The 17,290-nt window shown below is 39.3% G+C and overlaps 1 protein-coding gene across 9 annotated transcripts in view; it reads right to left on the reverse strand.

The window, feature by feature from the left end:
- Positions 1-17,290, reverse strand: part of BCAS3 (BCAS3 microtubule associated cell migration factor) — a 301,481-nt gene that overhangs the window by 219,893 nt on the left and 64,298 nt on the right. For all 9 annotated transcript variants that reach the window (XM_072353527.1, XM_072353531.1, XM_072353526.1 and 6 more), the window contains exon 13: positions 13,582-13,675. In XM_072353527.1, the coding sequence (XP_072209628.1) occupies positions 13,582-13,675 (94 nt within the window). The remainder of the gene's footprint in view (positions 1-13,581; positions 13,676-17,290) is intronic.

Raw genomic sequence — 17,290 nt, forward strand, 5'->3', positions numbered from 1 at the left:
GCATTCGAGCTGTGCTGGGTTTGTTCTGAGAACACTAAGAGCACACACTTTAGGAAAGCAGCCATACAATTGCATAAAGAACACAGGTATTTACAGATACACAATTCTGACATTTTCCTGCACGCAAAGACCTGCACAGCCCCTGCACAAATATTCCATTTTACAAATAGTGTTTAAAACATACGAGCAACTTCTCAGATACACAAGTACTTTTTTTAGTATGAGGACAGACACCATGAAATGTTGAAATATCGTGCTCTGTAGGTTTCCAAAGGCCAGCATCAGAGCACGCAGAGGAACCACACTGGTTACAGCACTCCCGACTGCCTGCACACTCACTCTGCATCCTTCCCTTCACACTGCTGGGTGCACTTTGTCCTTTCCACAAGCCTCAAACCAACCATGGAAGATGTGACCAAGCCCATATAGTCTGTGTTTTTATGAAACATGCAGCCTACCCATGAACAGTAGCTTTATTTCTACTCACTTAACTCCTCTATGAGGCTGATACTAATAAAAATATACGCAACTATTAGTGCTGCTGAGCCCGTGTATGCTTCTGAGTGTAACACAAATGCCATCACTACAAAACTTGGTCTCTGATAGCTGAATTAAATAAGGAAACCCTGACCTTATTTTAATTCACTAAGAAAAATCAAGTGCATAAAGACATCTAAAAAAATTGAAGATAAATATTAAGAATCAGCAAAAGAAATGGAAAACAAGTTATCTTGTAACGGAATAATTACCAGTGAGTGCACTCTGGCGACTGCTCTGCATTTAACTCTATCAGGACAGTTATACATATAATCCAAATATCTGGAGGTTGGGGTGGATGTATAGAATCCACCAGACCTTTGCTATGCCTAGCAGACAGCTCAGCAGTATGCTTTATGGCTTAATACTACTCAGCAGTTCCAAACGCTAACTGACTACAGCTGATGGCCCAATAAAGAGTAAACCTCGATCAGGATGGGTTTCTCCCTGCCTAAGCTAAAGAACGCACACTGAGGGCAGCAGAGTAAATGAGGGCAAAAGATCAAAGCAAACAGACTCCTTTTCTTCCAGCCCTGCTTGTAACTCCTCCACAAGGGACACAAATCCACAGCCACCACCATTACAGTGGTGTTTGAGGCTTTGCTCCAGTCGCACAGACTGCAGTAAAACTTTTTACTGCTGAAATATATTATTGTGTTTTTCTCTTCTAATTGGAATTACAATAAAGTGAATGTTACAGAGGGAGGACAAAATCCTGGCCTCCTTGAGGTCTGCAGAGCTTTTGTCACTACATTCGAGATGGGAAATAATTCAACCCTTTTATATATCTGCATGTCTTTAATGCTAAAGGGCATTAACAACTCATTAACAATGCCTGCTGTGCTAAATGAGTGTCCTGATAATCATTTTAATGTATTCTAGAATTAATTACAGACCTATGAAGTACCAAAACAGAGCAGATTCACCATTAGTGATATTAGTGATTAGTGATACCCGAGCAGACCAACCTTTACAAGTGCCCACACGTCTCTTCAATAGATTCAATAGATATTAAAACTCACCTGTTTTACTTGTGACTGACAAATTTTAATAAAATGCAAGACTTCTATAAAAAGGTGGGAAAAAAGAAATCTGTATCAAATTAGTTGACCATACGAAGGTGACAAAGAAGCAACCTTCAGGAAATGGTGAGATTTTATGCAGTAGGATGAAACTAGATAAGGAAAAATTAAATAAATTATAAATAATACTCGATTAAGCTCAAAAATATGCAACTGTCCTAAAGAAACAAAGGCCCAAAAACTCCTCTGATCTTGAAGGTGGGGAATCTGAGACTACAAAAAGCACCAAAACAGCATAAAAGTAAAAGACAGGACACCAAGATTCTCCTCTTCAGGACTTCATATCAAAGGGAGAATTGCTGGCAGTAATGAACAAAGCTTACCATGGTACATAGGCGGATATCAATTGTTTATATAGAAGTTCTATCTGCGGTAAAGAATAGACTCAAATGTACTATTCCAGCAGTAAAATATCTGCATGGAGATACCAATTTGATGACTGGGAAATGTTCTCTATATTCCTCCCCCTCCCAAATAACAGAACTCTGAAAGAGGACATGGCCTCCATTCAAACCTTCTAGGAAATACCACTGCTGCAGTCCTTCCTTCTGGCTTGGGGGGTAACTTTCTTTGGAGATAATAGGTTCGGTGCTTGGATTAATAAAGACAGCTTTCAAAAAGGTTAAGTAGTGATCAATTTAAAACACTGATAATTGTATCCATCCAAAATTAAAAGATAGGAGAATTAACACCCTGTACAACACCAGCCCTGTTCATTACACCCCTCTCACTCACAAAACACAAAGACCCAATCACTGACTTTCATATACATATTATACACTTCTTCCCAGGTTTAAGATCCCTTTCCATGTACTTCCAGGGTAAAAATTGCAGGGAATAAAGAGGGATTTCATTTCAAACTACTTAAAACAATACTTAGCTAAATCACAGCTATCTGAAATGAGAGTGATTATTTAACAGGGAATCGTGGGTTTAAAGGAATATGTCTGTAGAATGAAAATGGGTTTCCTGCTGGGAGACCTTTAGGTAAAATGGGAAAAAAAAAACCAACAAACACAAGGGTGGGACGTATATAACTGAAAACTTAAAAATACAGAAGAATAAACCTGGAAATAATTTCAGAAAGAGGCCATTCTCACTGATATCAACCTGGCTAATCACTATGAGGCAATCTATTTAAACTGCACCTTGTGTTAAAAATAACTGCATTTTTTTGTTAGGTCCTGTTTTCTAAATTTTTGCTGCAAAATAGAACTCCTTTCAATGGCTTTCAAGCTACAGATCACAGGTTCTCACCTTCTGCCCAGGCACGTGCAATCCTGTGACAGTCTTTGTAACTGCAATTCACTGAATACGATGCCAGTCTGTTATTTTTAATACACGTCTCAAAAGTCAACAATTAAAGTCAAAAATCAAAAGTCAAAATAGAGCAAAAGCAAGGAATTTCTCTGTCACTAAATAACTACTTGTTAGCTAAGAAAGCTGTACTTGTTACAAAAGTCCCAGCACAACTGATTGCAGGAAATCAGTGTTTCCATACATCAATTTGCCGTTATAAGAGATACCTCCAACCCTGAAGTAATCTACATGCTTAAAAAAAGTCTGCTAACACAGTTTAGGAAGCAGAAAACACGAACAAACCAACCTGTTAAACTGTATGGCACTATCAACACTTTCCAACAATCAAATCAGGTATTTTTCTGCCCACTTGCTCCAATCAATGGGAAAGACTTCTGCAGGGACATTCCAATTTAAACCTCTTTAACTATTAACTCAAGGCCACCATCACATTTCAATATAGAACATTTAAATAATCAGAGGAATTTCAGGTCTGTTAAGGGTGCAGTCAGGCATCCCAAGGGGTATACGGCTTCATCTGTTTCACTGCTGGTCCAACATTAATTCTCTCATTATTAATGGACAGAAAAACTCTTTTGTAGCTGAGGAAGCGTAATTATTTAAAATGTAGATGCGTTGCACTTCACAGCTCTCAGTCACTAATCCGGTAGGAGTAACACTTTCAGAAAGCAGATAATTTACTTACCACATTTTAAAGAAGAAAAGCTGATATTTATGAAGAACAGCACTTTTAGTCTTTTATTACCTTTTATAAACTCTCTCTCTGAAATTTTAATAACCATAACTAACAAATGTAAGCACAAAAAGGACCTGGGTCTGACATATCACTTCATGGTTTCAGCAATGGAATCAGAATCCCATGTAACATTCTTTGCTGACACAGACTTGCTGCATGACCTTGAGTGGATGGCAGCTTCTCGGCCTTTTAGCTTACCTGATAGTAGCTCTCAATCCTTAACACTACAAGCCTGAAGTTCTTACAACTCATTTTAAATGTACCTTTCTTTTTAACCACTCCTACTGCAATAAACTGGGTTGAAACTGCAGCAATAGCTTTGATTTCTGCTCTTTGTTTCCTATACTGTTTGCAGACTTTTTTCCTAACCCCTTCTCCTTGCATTGCTGGAATTAGGCCACTATTCATTCAATTAACTACCCACAACTTGAAAAGTCTCCCACTTCTTTTTCACTGAGAACATTTCTTCCTCTCTTCACCCGTTTCTTTGAAATCTTTCTTAACATTAATAATCTCACCCTTAACTCAGCAGCAATCGAGTCTTACATCCAAAATCTTTCCTGCTGTATCTACAAACTTTCTTGGTCAAAACATTCACCCTGTTCCAAACTTGTAAGGTAGCTGTATGAATCTGCACATCTGTACACAACATGTATTAAATGTATATAATGCTACTGATATGTTACTTAACATATAATGCTATTGATATATGTTACTTAACATATAGCAGAATGTACCTCCCTCATCCCATATATTTAAAAGCTGTGCTACTACCAAACTGAAGGTGTACTTAAGTATTGCTACGGGAAACTTAGAGGATTAACTTAGAGGCTGTAAGTCCAGCTCCTTGCCTCAACAAAATTGGCAACTGAAGCACAAGCTCTTAAAAAAATAAAATAAAAAATCCAATACAGGATAATTCTCATCTTTCCCGGCTACCCACAGCCACCTACTGGATTTAATGCAGATACAGTTCTTGGCAGTGAAGCCTTCCCTCCTCAGAGTAACTGAGAAACAAGACAACGCTTGCAGTAACAGACACAAATGATTTACATTTCAAGTAGGTGCACAAACTTCTGATCTTAACTTGACTCCCAGAGCAATCCTCACGGTGTCTGACTGATGGGGGACAGCAAAAGCAAACAGCATAAAGCAGGCAAAATCCTGAAGTGCTGCAATCCATTACTGGCCTGGACCACTACAGTTACTGTGCAGCTATGACTTTCCACAGGAATCCGTGCCCAGGGCTGTGCCAGCCAGCCAAGAGAGGCCCAGACAGCAGGCAGCTGGTGGGAGCAGGGCCTGCTGCTGCTGCTCAGGCACAGCACTACTGATGAACATGGGTGGAAAAGGGAATTCAGACCTATGTACCATTACCCATTGTGTCTCTCCCAGGAGCTCAGCCTACCTCGCAAAATCATTCAAGAGATCAGTGCGCTTGGCCTCATGCTTCCACAGAAGAAGATGGCCAGAAGATGTTCCTCAGAATCAAACCTGACACATCGATATCCTCTAAATTAGATAACATATTTAAAATGCAAGGCTGAGCACTATTGGCTTTTATCTATAAATCGCTAAAATGATTTTTTTTCCACATTCCCCTCAACTCACACACATCCTTAAGACTTTGTGTCTGAGAAGCATTACAGCAACCAGCACGGAGCTCCCAAAGTGCTCTTCTACGCTGAGGTCAAAAACAACTGATAAGTGTGGTAGTCCTGCGAAGGTCTGATTCACATTATCTTCAGCTAAGGAGAGCCTGGTTCTGCTTCTTGGGATAAGCCAGAAATTGTTCTCCACTTATGTAAGACTATCCCAATTCAATGGCACAGAAGAATACAGAAAATCAAAGGCAATATGGCCACGTGATTAGTTGCCACAGCGGATAGCTGGCATCCCTCTAACGCTTGTAAGGAACGGTGCCAGCTTTAGGAACAAAAATTAATTGTCTCACATTTCTATAAGAGCTGAGAGGCAAGTATCTCAGCAACCTGGCAGAAACACAGCACGCTGCCTGGAAAAATGCTACCAGAGTTCAGCTGGAGGCGGGGGATTTTACTTCAGACATGGAGGTTATTCACCCTGACACCCACTTACAGCACGAATGCAGCAGCCAGAAAGCGAGGCGATTTCTCAGCTTTGTAAAGCACATTCTCTTCTTGCTTTACCACTGCCGACTCCACCGCAATCCTGACTGAGAACTTACGCTGCCAGAACGTACAGATTAACTGCAACAGCCTACAAATGGCATTTCTACCTAATTTTCGCTTGAAACTCTCCTTCTCACCACGCCACGGTGTAACACACAAGTGGGCTGCAATCTCCCTTCAGGCTTACAAAGTCACTGTGGCAAAAAAATAAAAATGAAAGAATAAAAGCAGATCAGCAACTGCTTGCACTGCCTGGGAAGGAGACAGCACAGCATGCGCCGCCTGCACTCTCCACTCACTGGCTGCTGCTGGTGTTGTGCCCCCACAGTGTGTGCGACAGGGATGATATAAAACATACCTTCCTCTGTAAGCAGGAGAGGATCGGGCCATTCCTCCCCTCTTACGGGGAGGAGAGAACGAAACTTATTGACCCGTGCACGAGATAAATGAACAGACTATCCATTAACCAGTGAATTGCACAGAATGAAATTATGTTAGAGACAATAAAATGAATATGATTTTAAAGTGTTCATTAAAACTGTCACCAACAATCTGAAATTTAACCTATAAACCGCAGCTATCATTCACATAACACACAAAAAGCTTGCCAAAAACCATCATTAACCTGTACAACGATCAATAACTTTGACATGCAGTACATTTTGTTTTAAACTGAAATACCTATAACTGATTATAAAATATCTCCCTAGACATGACAAGAAAGCAGCTAAGCCCGGTACACGTTCATTAGCTGCAAATCTAAGCACTGGAAAATGTGCTTCATCCAGGTGTCAGTGAAAAAACCTCTGCAACTAGAAAGCATGTTATGTGCAGACAAAAAAACAGACTGAAGTTGTATCCTACCAAACCCTAATTTTAGGACTCCAAACCCTACCAATAAACAGAACCTGCCTGTCCGTTATAGCACTGAATGTAAATACTGAGAAGTTCCTTTGTCAATTAATCTTAAAAACTTTGTCCCACGTTTGTGGATGGAAGATACTACAGTAGGAAGCATTCTGTGCAAGAAAACAGTGAAAATAACTAACAAAGATAATAAGCAGAGGGTTTGGATATCAGGCCTCCTGATAACAGCTGGTACGGTGTTACAGCTAGAAGAGCAGCTGGATTAGACCCAAAGGCTGAGCCCACTGCTCCCCAGTACACTTAACAGCCCAGCATCATTTCAGGTCTTCACATCAGGATGAAGGTGAAAAGAACTGCTGTAACTTCAGACACCACCAAACCTGTATTAAAACCCTTTATGTCTGTGCAACTCCCCAAATTCCAATAATTTACTATTTGTCATCTTCAAAACATTCATAAGACTATACCCTAAACTCTAAAACATTCCACATTTAAATACGAAGTTAAAATAGAAAAGGAGGCTTTCAGCATCGCCATATATAATGCTCTATAAAGCTTCGTGTGTCTATAAAATGTTCTGTTTTCCAACAAGGTGGAGGGGAAACTTATCCTAAACTGTGCCTAATAGAAATGTTAATATAATGTAAAACCCGATCTGTATGGAAGTGATTTCTTAAAGACTGATCTTATTTCCTTCCTTATGGATTCTATTTTGATTGCATTATCTATGGTTTTACAGAACGTGCACAAGTGTGGACAATAATGTATTTAGCAACTAATATTCAGCGTGAGCACAAATAAAGTGTCTAATTTTCTTTTAAATGTGGCGAAGTAATGACAATTTACCAAAATAAAACCACAACCCCACAGTCTCTAAAATTACTCTTAAAAGCAAATATAACCACTTTGATAGGATGGACAGACGTGTATAATTTACACACAAGTTGGTTTTAATTATCACAGTTCATAAAGGCCTTTATACCTCAGATCTGTCAAAAGGAACAGAGGAATTTTGTTAGTTTTTAACGTGGTGAAAATCAAAATAAAGATCCTCCCTCTCAGCCTCCTAAAACCGAGACCCTTTCAGCATCTCCATTTTGCTGAAAGAACTCCACAGCAGATTCCCGATTCCGCGGTGCTCATTGGTTGTGTGATTTACAGACATTTTACATTGGAGAAGTCTCACCAATGGTGACTCCGTTTCAAGTCGGAGGGGACTCCTCACACCACCCAGATCGCCGTGTCCGAATCGCGGCGCTGAGCCGCAGCGCTCCCTGCCAACATCATAAATGCTGCCATTAAAATATTTGTTTTAATTCTGACCTCAGAGTCACAGCTAATAAACAAGAAAGGCAATGAGAAATTGAAAAACAAACTAAATGCAGCTGTTGGACTGGACGTTTCACAACTGCGTTTAACTGCATCCTTTAATTTCATGTCTATGAATAGAAGCCATACACCACAGCCTGCGTGCCAGCCAGCCGACCAAGCAGCATTTGCTTTGGAGTTCACTTCGCTCCGTTATTCCATCACGTAAATTTCACTGTATTTTTAACTTCTCCTTCAAGATGTGGTCTGTAAACAATGACTGTTTGCTGGTGGCTTCTCATTAGAACACGTTCGAGCAATGGACAGCGTTTGTGTAATCTTTCCATAATCTTTCTCACACACCAGGGGCACAGAATTTTTCTGTCTATGTACAGTGTGTTTGCATGTGTGTCAGCACTGAGCCCATTGAAGTGCATCCAGTGATGGGATGATTAATGCCATATAAATGATGCATTACAAAACCCCATGAAAGAACTAGATATGGGGAGTGCAGCACAAAGCTCCTGCTATGCCCAAAACTTACTCGTGTACCTTTAAAACCAAAAGCACGGGTGGCTGGAGTCTTTCTTTCCCATTATGCCTTTAAAAAAATCCACGCAAATAATGTGACAGAATGCCTAGAATTAAAAATATATTAGGTAGAGAATCAGGAGTCTGAACATACTGGAATGTAACCCGGTTAGAAATGGTAGAAAGAGGCCACTTTCTTTTAAAATCATAGATAAAAATGAAGAATCAGATGAAAAAAAAAATAATTAAAAAAAAAGGGATAGTATGAAAAGTACAAATTTCAATTCATTTCAGAATATATTCCTCAAGTGTAGAGGAAGAGTATAATGATACTTTAGAAAAAAAGAATATATACTTTGATGTGCTTTTCAAACATGAAACAAATGCTCCCCTTCTGGGTTTTCAGGTTCTTACATGAAAAGATAAAAAAAGAACAACCAGCATCTCGCTGCCCTCCAAAATGAAATGCTTGCTTTCCTTTGGGGGTGGGGAGCAAATTTTCATTGAAAAATAATAATAACAACCACCACCATTTCTTTTAATCATGGAAATCTTAGATCCAAACAATGCATACCCTATGAGGTTTGTATTTGGGATGGCTTACACAACACAAGAGGCTGAAGTCCTCACGCCTCCCAGATCACGTTTCAGTCTTAATTCTCAATCTGGGATACTTGCACCCACAGCCTCACTTGAGTCCTGAGACCTTACATGAAAGTAACACAACAAATGCTTTGGACCAATATTAAAGGGAATAGCAAAAAACCCCAAAACGCTTAAATGAAGCGGAATACAGAAATTTCCATAGCAGCTCATGCCAGAGGCCTGTGCAGACTAGTGTATTTATTGACTTTAACAACAGTGACTAACAACCATCTCAATGTCTACGATGGAAGAAAGTGAATTAGTTTTAATGGACTATGGCTGACATCAGAATTGGTGAGGTTTTTTCCTCCTTCCTAAGTTACAACATCAAATAATACAATATAATGTAAAATGAGGATGTTTGTACAGTTCTTTCAGTCTCCAGTCTAGACACACTCTATTTTAGATTTAATCCAGTTTATCATTGAGCAACTGATTCTAATTGGTAGCATTTAATCCTCTCCCTTCCCTCTTCTCATTTCCTCTCCCTATTTCAGACACTGCATACGCTTACAATTCCTGGCAGACCTTCACCATCACGTTAAAAGCTTGGAGACTTTCCTCAAACTAAGTAATCCTCTATAGTGTATTCCCTTCCTTTTGTGGACTTCCAAAATTTAGTCCAAGGCATTTTCATACAGAGCCTACATAATAAATTCCTCTTGATCTCCATCATGTAGCAGATACGATTCTTCTGCAATTCTGCACTGATTGTGACATTCTGTTTGTGTGGTTTGTTGGTTTTTATACGTGTGTGTGTGTGCGTGTGTGTGTGTGTGTGTGTATATATGCATATATATATATATATATATGGATTAGGAGACCAGTGGCAAATTCTTGCACAACGTTATACTGACAGAAAAACATCCTAATAACCAAAAAAATCTTGTAAGAATGCTTATCCTGAGTAGATTTTAAATATAGTAGAAATTCAGTCATGATGAAGACAAAGCTTCGTGTCAATACTGCTGTTTTATATAATATAAAACGCTTAGAGGATGCGCAATTATTACTGTTCGTACATAACTCATGTCTTTAATATCTTACAGTTGTGGCATGCAAAATGGGATTAAGACTGTGGTCCTGTAAACCACACAAACAAAGCACATAACATATTCATCAAAAATAACCAATCATGCAGATGACTTATTTGTAACTCAGTTTATCTAGCAACACCCTCGGTTATTTTTGTGCAGCCAAGGTGTATTGGCTGTGATCCTATAAAAGACAGCCTTGGTCCTGGACCCACAGAGAAACTATCCACGTTTTTTCCTCGAATAAATGTAATTAGGAAAAATATGTACACAAATGAATTCTGAAAAAAACATCTAAATTAGCAGAATGCTGATTAGTAAACTGTACTACCTTTCTCTGTGGACACCGTGCATAATAAACCAACCTTGAATTCATCTGGAAGTGAATATTCAAGCTCAAATAAACCATCCCAATTCTAATGCTGAGTAAAAGCACCCATACAGAAGCTTGAAGTGATTTTCATTTAATAAGTGAATTTAAGTAAGCGTTCTTAGAGTCTTTGTGAGTATAAGCTTCTTGTTCCTACTACATCAACATGTGTGCCAGAGGTACAGGAATAGAGTCCCCAGAGCATGAATATTACTTCACTTCCTTGTATTACTTAACTCTCCTCTTGAAAGGTTTTATTAAAAGTCCTCCTAAAAGTTAGAAGGCTTCTTCCTTTGGCCAAAAATGAGGGTGGACCCGACGCTTACTGCAGCCTGCAGCAGCTGCCTTTCACTGACACCCACAGTGCCCTCTATGCACACTCAGCAATGGTATTTCAGAAGTTTGTTCGCTATTTTACAACTGGATTTTCAGAGCAGACACAGACCTAATTAAAGGAAAAAAAAAAGCTAACTGTATGCCAAGTTTACTGTGTTTGCATACATCCAAAACAGAAAAGCAGTGGCTGAACAAAAGGGGGATCTAAATAAGTCATTACAGAAACATCTCCAGAGCGCAATGAAGTAGTGCGCAGAGCAACCTCTGCTTGCTCCTTCATTTTTCAGACTTGCAATGCAGCTGATGCCAAGGACCACACTCACAGCAAGTTCTGGTTGCCACTCAACCCAGTCAGATACCCGCACCGTTCATTTGCATTGCAGAGGAATTAAAAATCATTCTATTTGGTTTCTATAAGAAAAACTGTGGAAACTTTGCCATTTACTGACATCGGTGAGCTTTTTTTTCCCTTCTCTTGGATTTCCCCTCTACAACAACAACAAAAAAAATACATTACTCCTTTTCAGGAACTATTCTAAAAACTAAATCCATAATTTTTGTCCTGCTAATTCCTCATAGCTCATAATCACACCCCTTGCAAACACCTTGTTTGGTATGAAAGAACACAGCACAAACCCCCAGCATTATCTGACTGGGAATCAATACCTTCTGAACACAGCTTGTCCTGGCCATGGCGCACAGAAATCACACACATCTGTACTTTACAACCACTAAACATCAGTGGCTTCCAGCATCAGTGGTGGAGTTTTGTTTGTTTGTTGCTGCTTTGTGGTTTATTTATTTTTTTTTAATATAATGTTTAAGTTTTTACAGACCTGAAGATCCCATGAGCCTTTCAGATGAGACATGATGAAATCAGGGTATTTGATCATACACAGATAATAAAGCAGTCCACTAAAATAGATCACTGCCTGCCTTTTTGGCAGCAGCTTGCACTCATCATGTCCTATTGCAGCATCACAGACAGCACTTCGACTTATGAGTAAAGGTGTTTTTTCAGTCCAAGCAGCCAACAGAAGATGACAGTATCAAAAGCCACTTCTTGTTTTGTTCTGCTTTGTAATGAAAGCAGCTGACTGGCAATACACCATGACATAATGGATTAAGATGATGTTACAATACTGGCTTCAAATGAAATTCTGCCTTGAAGCTAAATAAAGAACCCAGGATACACTGTGAAGTGCTGTTTTCATACTGGAAGCAGCTGAGGTAATAGTTTTCAACTGTTCTGATATTGCTCTGTACCCAAGATACGCAGTGTGATTCAGTACCTTGCTGTAAATCATTCCCCAAACAAATACCTCGTAATGCAGTACTTGCAAACTGTCAAAAATAAGGGACTGGAAAAAGCATCTTCCCCTGAAATCCCTTACGGCACCATCAGACCTCAGGTAACAGTCTGCTACATCACACACAAAGGATCTTAATTTTAGCACCTGAGTAAAGCAAAGGCACCAGATTATGATACTAGCACTCCAATATTATGCAAATATTCAGTTAAATTAATTTGCTTTTGCATGAATGCTGTCTGCCGTACACTTATATAATCATAAAATTATCTTAAGAAAATGTTAAATAAATATCTATACAATCTTCTCATTTAAGCAGCTCTTTTACTTAATCAGCATTACTTGACTCTATTGTATTTATTCCCTTCCTGCCACACTACAAAGCAAAAATAACAGTGTTCTGGAATTGACGTGGTTGATTCTCACTTATATCCAGGGAGTTCCACAACAAAATCTCTTAAGTAACAGAAGAAAACACAACCAGATGAGAATACAGTTTTACATGTCAAAAACTCACAGTGAAAATGCTGCGAACTGCACACAACTACTAAAGAGTTCTGACATAACAGATGGGATGTCAGAATAAGACCAACTGGTCACTGCAAGTAAAAACGTAAATGACAGACACTTCGCTTTATTCTTTGAAATGTGACTTCATCCCCAAGATCCCTGTGGCATTTTGTTTAGAAATGACTAATTTTGGCCGGAGGAAGCTGTTGATTCACCAACCATTTCTTTCACTACTACTGCAATCAACTGTTTTTTGCTGACTTAAAATGGAATAATAAGCGTGTCAGTTGTCACATGAAGATTTATGAACAGATGAGATCTCTGCCACCCACGGTTATTCTTCGTTTATTGAGAGGAAGGGGATTTTTTGAGGAGTTTCTTAGAAGTATTTTCAGATCAGAGATGATTCACTTAGAAGTAAGACACACAGCTGCAACCTTTTCAAGAACAAAACACGTAACACTGCTTTAAGTTCCTTTAGAAATCGGTGTCAGTGAAGTCACTCATTTTATTTTAATACTTATGGAGTAGAATAACTTAAGAAACATGCTGATCCTCTGGATACCTGTCAGAACATCTGGATGCTGTGCCAGCAGGAGAGCAAACAAAACACATTTCCTTAGAGCTTCTGCTACACATGAATTGCTGGACTCATTCATACCATAACCTAACAGCTACATCGGTTTGAAATGTCTACAAAATTCATATTCACCAGTGAAGAGAACATCTAACACTGAACAGAACTGGTCAGTTATAATAGCAGTAGGTATATGTGTGCTTTGCTTTAAAAAACAAACAAACAAAAAACAACTAAACTATTGCATTAAATTAGTAAAGTAACTTACCACTAGGGTTAAAAGCCATGCAGCAAATTGGCTTTTCATGTGCAGGGAAGTGAGCCACAATACCATCACTGTCTGAGTCCTCACTGACAAGTACCTGCATAATATTAATGGAAACACAGTAAGATTAGTAAAAACACGCTTAATTGAACATAGCATGTTACTGACACAGGGTTTGTTTTAAAGGATACACACAGTGGAATGAAATTGAAATGAGACTGCATCTGAACTAAAAATAATCTTCAATTTTTTCAGATAAAGAGTGAAAAACATTTAAATAACCTACTACCACCAAGAAGAGCTTACACTCCCTATTTGCTCATCCTATTCAAATCAGCAAAACTGGAGAACTGTTACTTCTTCGCTACAGTAAGTATAAATGGCTACATAGAATCTGAGGCTGTGAGAGCAGGGATTGTTCAGACTGGAGAAAAGAAGGCTCAGGGGAGACCTGATAGAGGCAGGAGGAAAACCACAGGTAGATAGTGATAGGACAAGGGGGAACAGTTAAACTAAAAGAGGGAAGACATAGATTAGATGTCAGGGGAAATGTCAGGTGAGGAGCTGACAAAAGCTGCCCAGAGAGGTTGTGGGCACTCCATCCCTGCTGGAGGAGTTTAAGACTGGGTTGGATAATGCCCAGGACAGCCTGAACTGATGCCTGATGCAGTGATTGGTAGCCCTGCCTATGGAAGGGGGTTGAAACTAAAAGCATCACTAGTGTCTAATTCTTTGTAAAGGAAAAGATATACTTCAGAGTAGTGGAAGAGAACCAAATGACATGTGGATCAAGAGCACGTAAAAGCTTAAGAAATATTTTATTCCTTGGTTACTTTATGTTATAGACTAAATTAAGAGCGAGGAAGATCTACCAGAAAAGCACTCAAGAAAATGGTATCTGCAGTAGGCAAGAACCACCATCTTAATATGGAGGTAATAGTACAGAATTCCCCATTTCAAGTTCTGAACAATTTGTTTGCTACTTCGAAAACAATCCAAAATGTTTCTAATACTTCCTATTCCTAACAGATATCAGAATAATTTGAAGATATTTTTATGCTTCAAAAAGAGAAATCATCTTTAAATGTTTAAAGAAGTCACGTAATATGAATGCAGAGCCTGAGCCTGACTTACTTTAAACGTTCCAATTACTTGGCACTGTCACATAAGCACAATTATGGTTTTGCTTTCCGTTGTCAGCATTCCGTGCTCATTCCAGAACCACTAACCAAAGGGTCTGGAGATCTTCCTAAGAGCTTTTCAAAGAAACTGTGTTCTTTTCTCAGGCTATATAAACTGCTATAACAACTTCTATACATCATCTTTGCACAGCTTCCACTTCTAGGTAACACAGACTCATCCTAAACATTTCACTAATTAAAAATACATGATAAAGTAGCATCATAAACCAGCCATACAAACCAAACTGAAGGGTTTCTAAACCCAGTCCATTAAATGAAACTATTTAATCTGAGAAATGTAGAGATTTGTAGGTATCAGCATCATCTCAGTAACTGCTAAAGCCATTCATACTACAACCTGTATCCTTTGTCAGACTGGAAAGTGGATGAATTAAGCATGTACTTTGTTGTCATGTTTAAACTAATGTTAACTGCACCACCCTCATCATCATTGCTTACGGTCATCTTCCTGAAATAACACCTTTTGTGTTTAAGCTACACGTTCTTTGTCAAATCTGCCATTTTCACTATAGGAGCTGATTTTCAGATACAGCAAACTGCACTACAATTCCATTGTTTGTGATAGAAATAAAAGGAAGAAGAATGTACTGGTATAACACCCAGGTGAGCTCAGCCAAGACAAAACAAAAACAGCAACAAAACCACCTTCCTTACTGAAAAATCTGGAAAGCCTTGGACTGCAGAGAATTCAACACTCTGGTTGTGACCCCCATAGCACTGTGGCCACAGAGTGCAGATACCTCATTGTGAGGCACACGCGTGGAAACACACTATGCAACACAGGATGAAGTTAAAGAAATGTTCTTCATATTTTTGAAGGCAATATGGAAAGAAATCCTTGTTCCTGAAGCAGGAACGTACTTCCATTAAATCACCAACTTGTGTTTAAATCCTCAGACTGTACTGCAACATTTGTCTTGCCTTTTCCCCACGCTTCTGCACTGGAGAGTTACGGAAAACATACATCACTTTTTACAATTTCAACACTACAAAGAATGGAGAAAAAAGAACCCTGCAGCAGGAACTGCAGCAGTGGACTTCAGCACACCATCAGCCAGAGCCTCTCTGGATGGGGCCCTTCCAGCTCAGAGCCTGCCCGGCTCAAAAATCACAGCACGGGTTTTTCCCATCATATATAACTTAAAGAGAATAGAAATATGCTTACGTAATAAAGTGCTTTATACCAGAATTTATTATTTCTGGTATTAAAGATCTTTATATGGATGTAACTTCATCAATGCTGTACGTGCCCCTGATCACTGCAGGGGAGCTGGACCAGATGACCTTTAAAGGTCCTTTCCAACTCCAATGATTCAATGAAATAGTGCAGATTTCATGGAGGTAAGGACTGGAGATGTATAGTACTAGAGGAGATATTCAAGGCCTCTTCCACACAGCTTCACAGATTTCAGAAAACACTTTATGGCAGCTAAGAGCTTGGGAAGGTGCTGCAGAGCATCGGTGGGTAGCGAGCGGCACCTAAACCAGTGCTGACACTTCCCAGCTTGCTCCTTTTGACCAGTTAATGGCTTCTGACCACTGGAAAAAGTGGAGCTGGACATTTTTCTGTGAAATAAAACCAGTTGTACAAATTGCCTAATAACATGTGCACGCTCCCTCAGAGAGCTCGATGGAAGCAGCTCACACAGCTTCCCAAAGCATAGGGACAAATCCCACAGGAATCCCAAGGCTGCAGGGTTTTTTTTCAGTCCAAACAAGCTCTGTTCTCCAAGGTAGAGGCCTCTTAACCACTGCGCTATTAACAGCAGAAGGCCCTACAAAGTCTCTCATTGAAAAAAAGTTCATAAATCTTTGCATTACTCTTATAATTGCATCATTGCTGAGGTTCTTAAGGATGCTCAAGTAACTTCCTTGCAGAGTTCCCCATCATTACACATAGAAACCCCATTTAAACAAACAAAAACAAAACCAACAAGAAACAACCGCCAAGTCTCTCCTCCCAAGATGAAAATCACCACTCTGCCCATTGCTGATGCCCAAACATTGTCACACTGAGAGAGTTTTCAAGGGGAGTCCAGCCTTGGCTGCACCCACTGAGCTCCCGTACCAGCTCTGTTACAGTCCAGCAGAGCACTGCAGCTGGTAGGAGATGGATAAAGTCCTCTTTATCTCACTCTGTAAAAGAAACAGACATACACCTAGGGGATCATTACATCTGCTATCAGAAAGCAGTGTTTGCACTCAGGGCAGGAGATAGCTTAAGCCAAAGCTTTTTTCTCCTATGCAATATTTTTCTTCATTCGTTGCATTTTCCATGCTGCTGAACAGAAGCCACTAGTAATTATGACTTCAATTATTTTAATCCTTAGAGGCAAATTACACCACTTATCCCAGCGGAGACATGTTTTTAAATAAAACATGAAAGTAACCCAAATAAAAATGGACACAAATTTAATCATGCAGGTCCTACTCTTAATAAAATTAAGAAAGCATGATCTAAGCATCATAAAAACAAATAACTTTGGCAATATTTATAAATATGAGTATTA

Source organism: Excalfactoria chinensis, chromosome 19 (assembly GCF_039878825.1).
Source record: "Excalfactoria chinensis isolate bCotChi1 chromosome 19, bCotChi1.hap2, whole genome shotgun sequence".
In the NCBI taxonomy this organism is placed as follows: Eukaryota; Metazoa; Chordata; class Aves; order Galliformes; family Phasianidae; genus Excalfactoria; species Excalfactoria chinensis.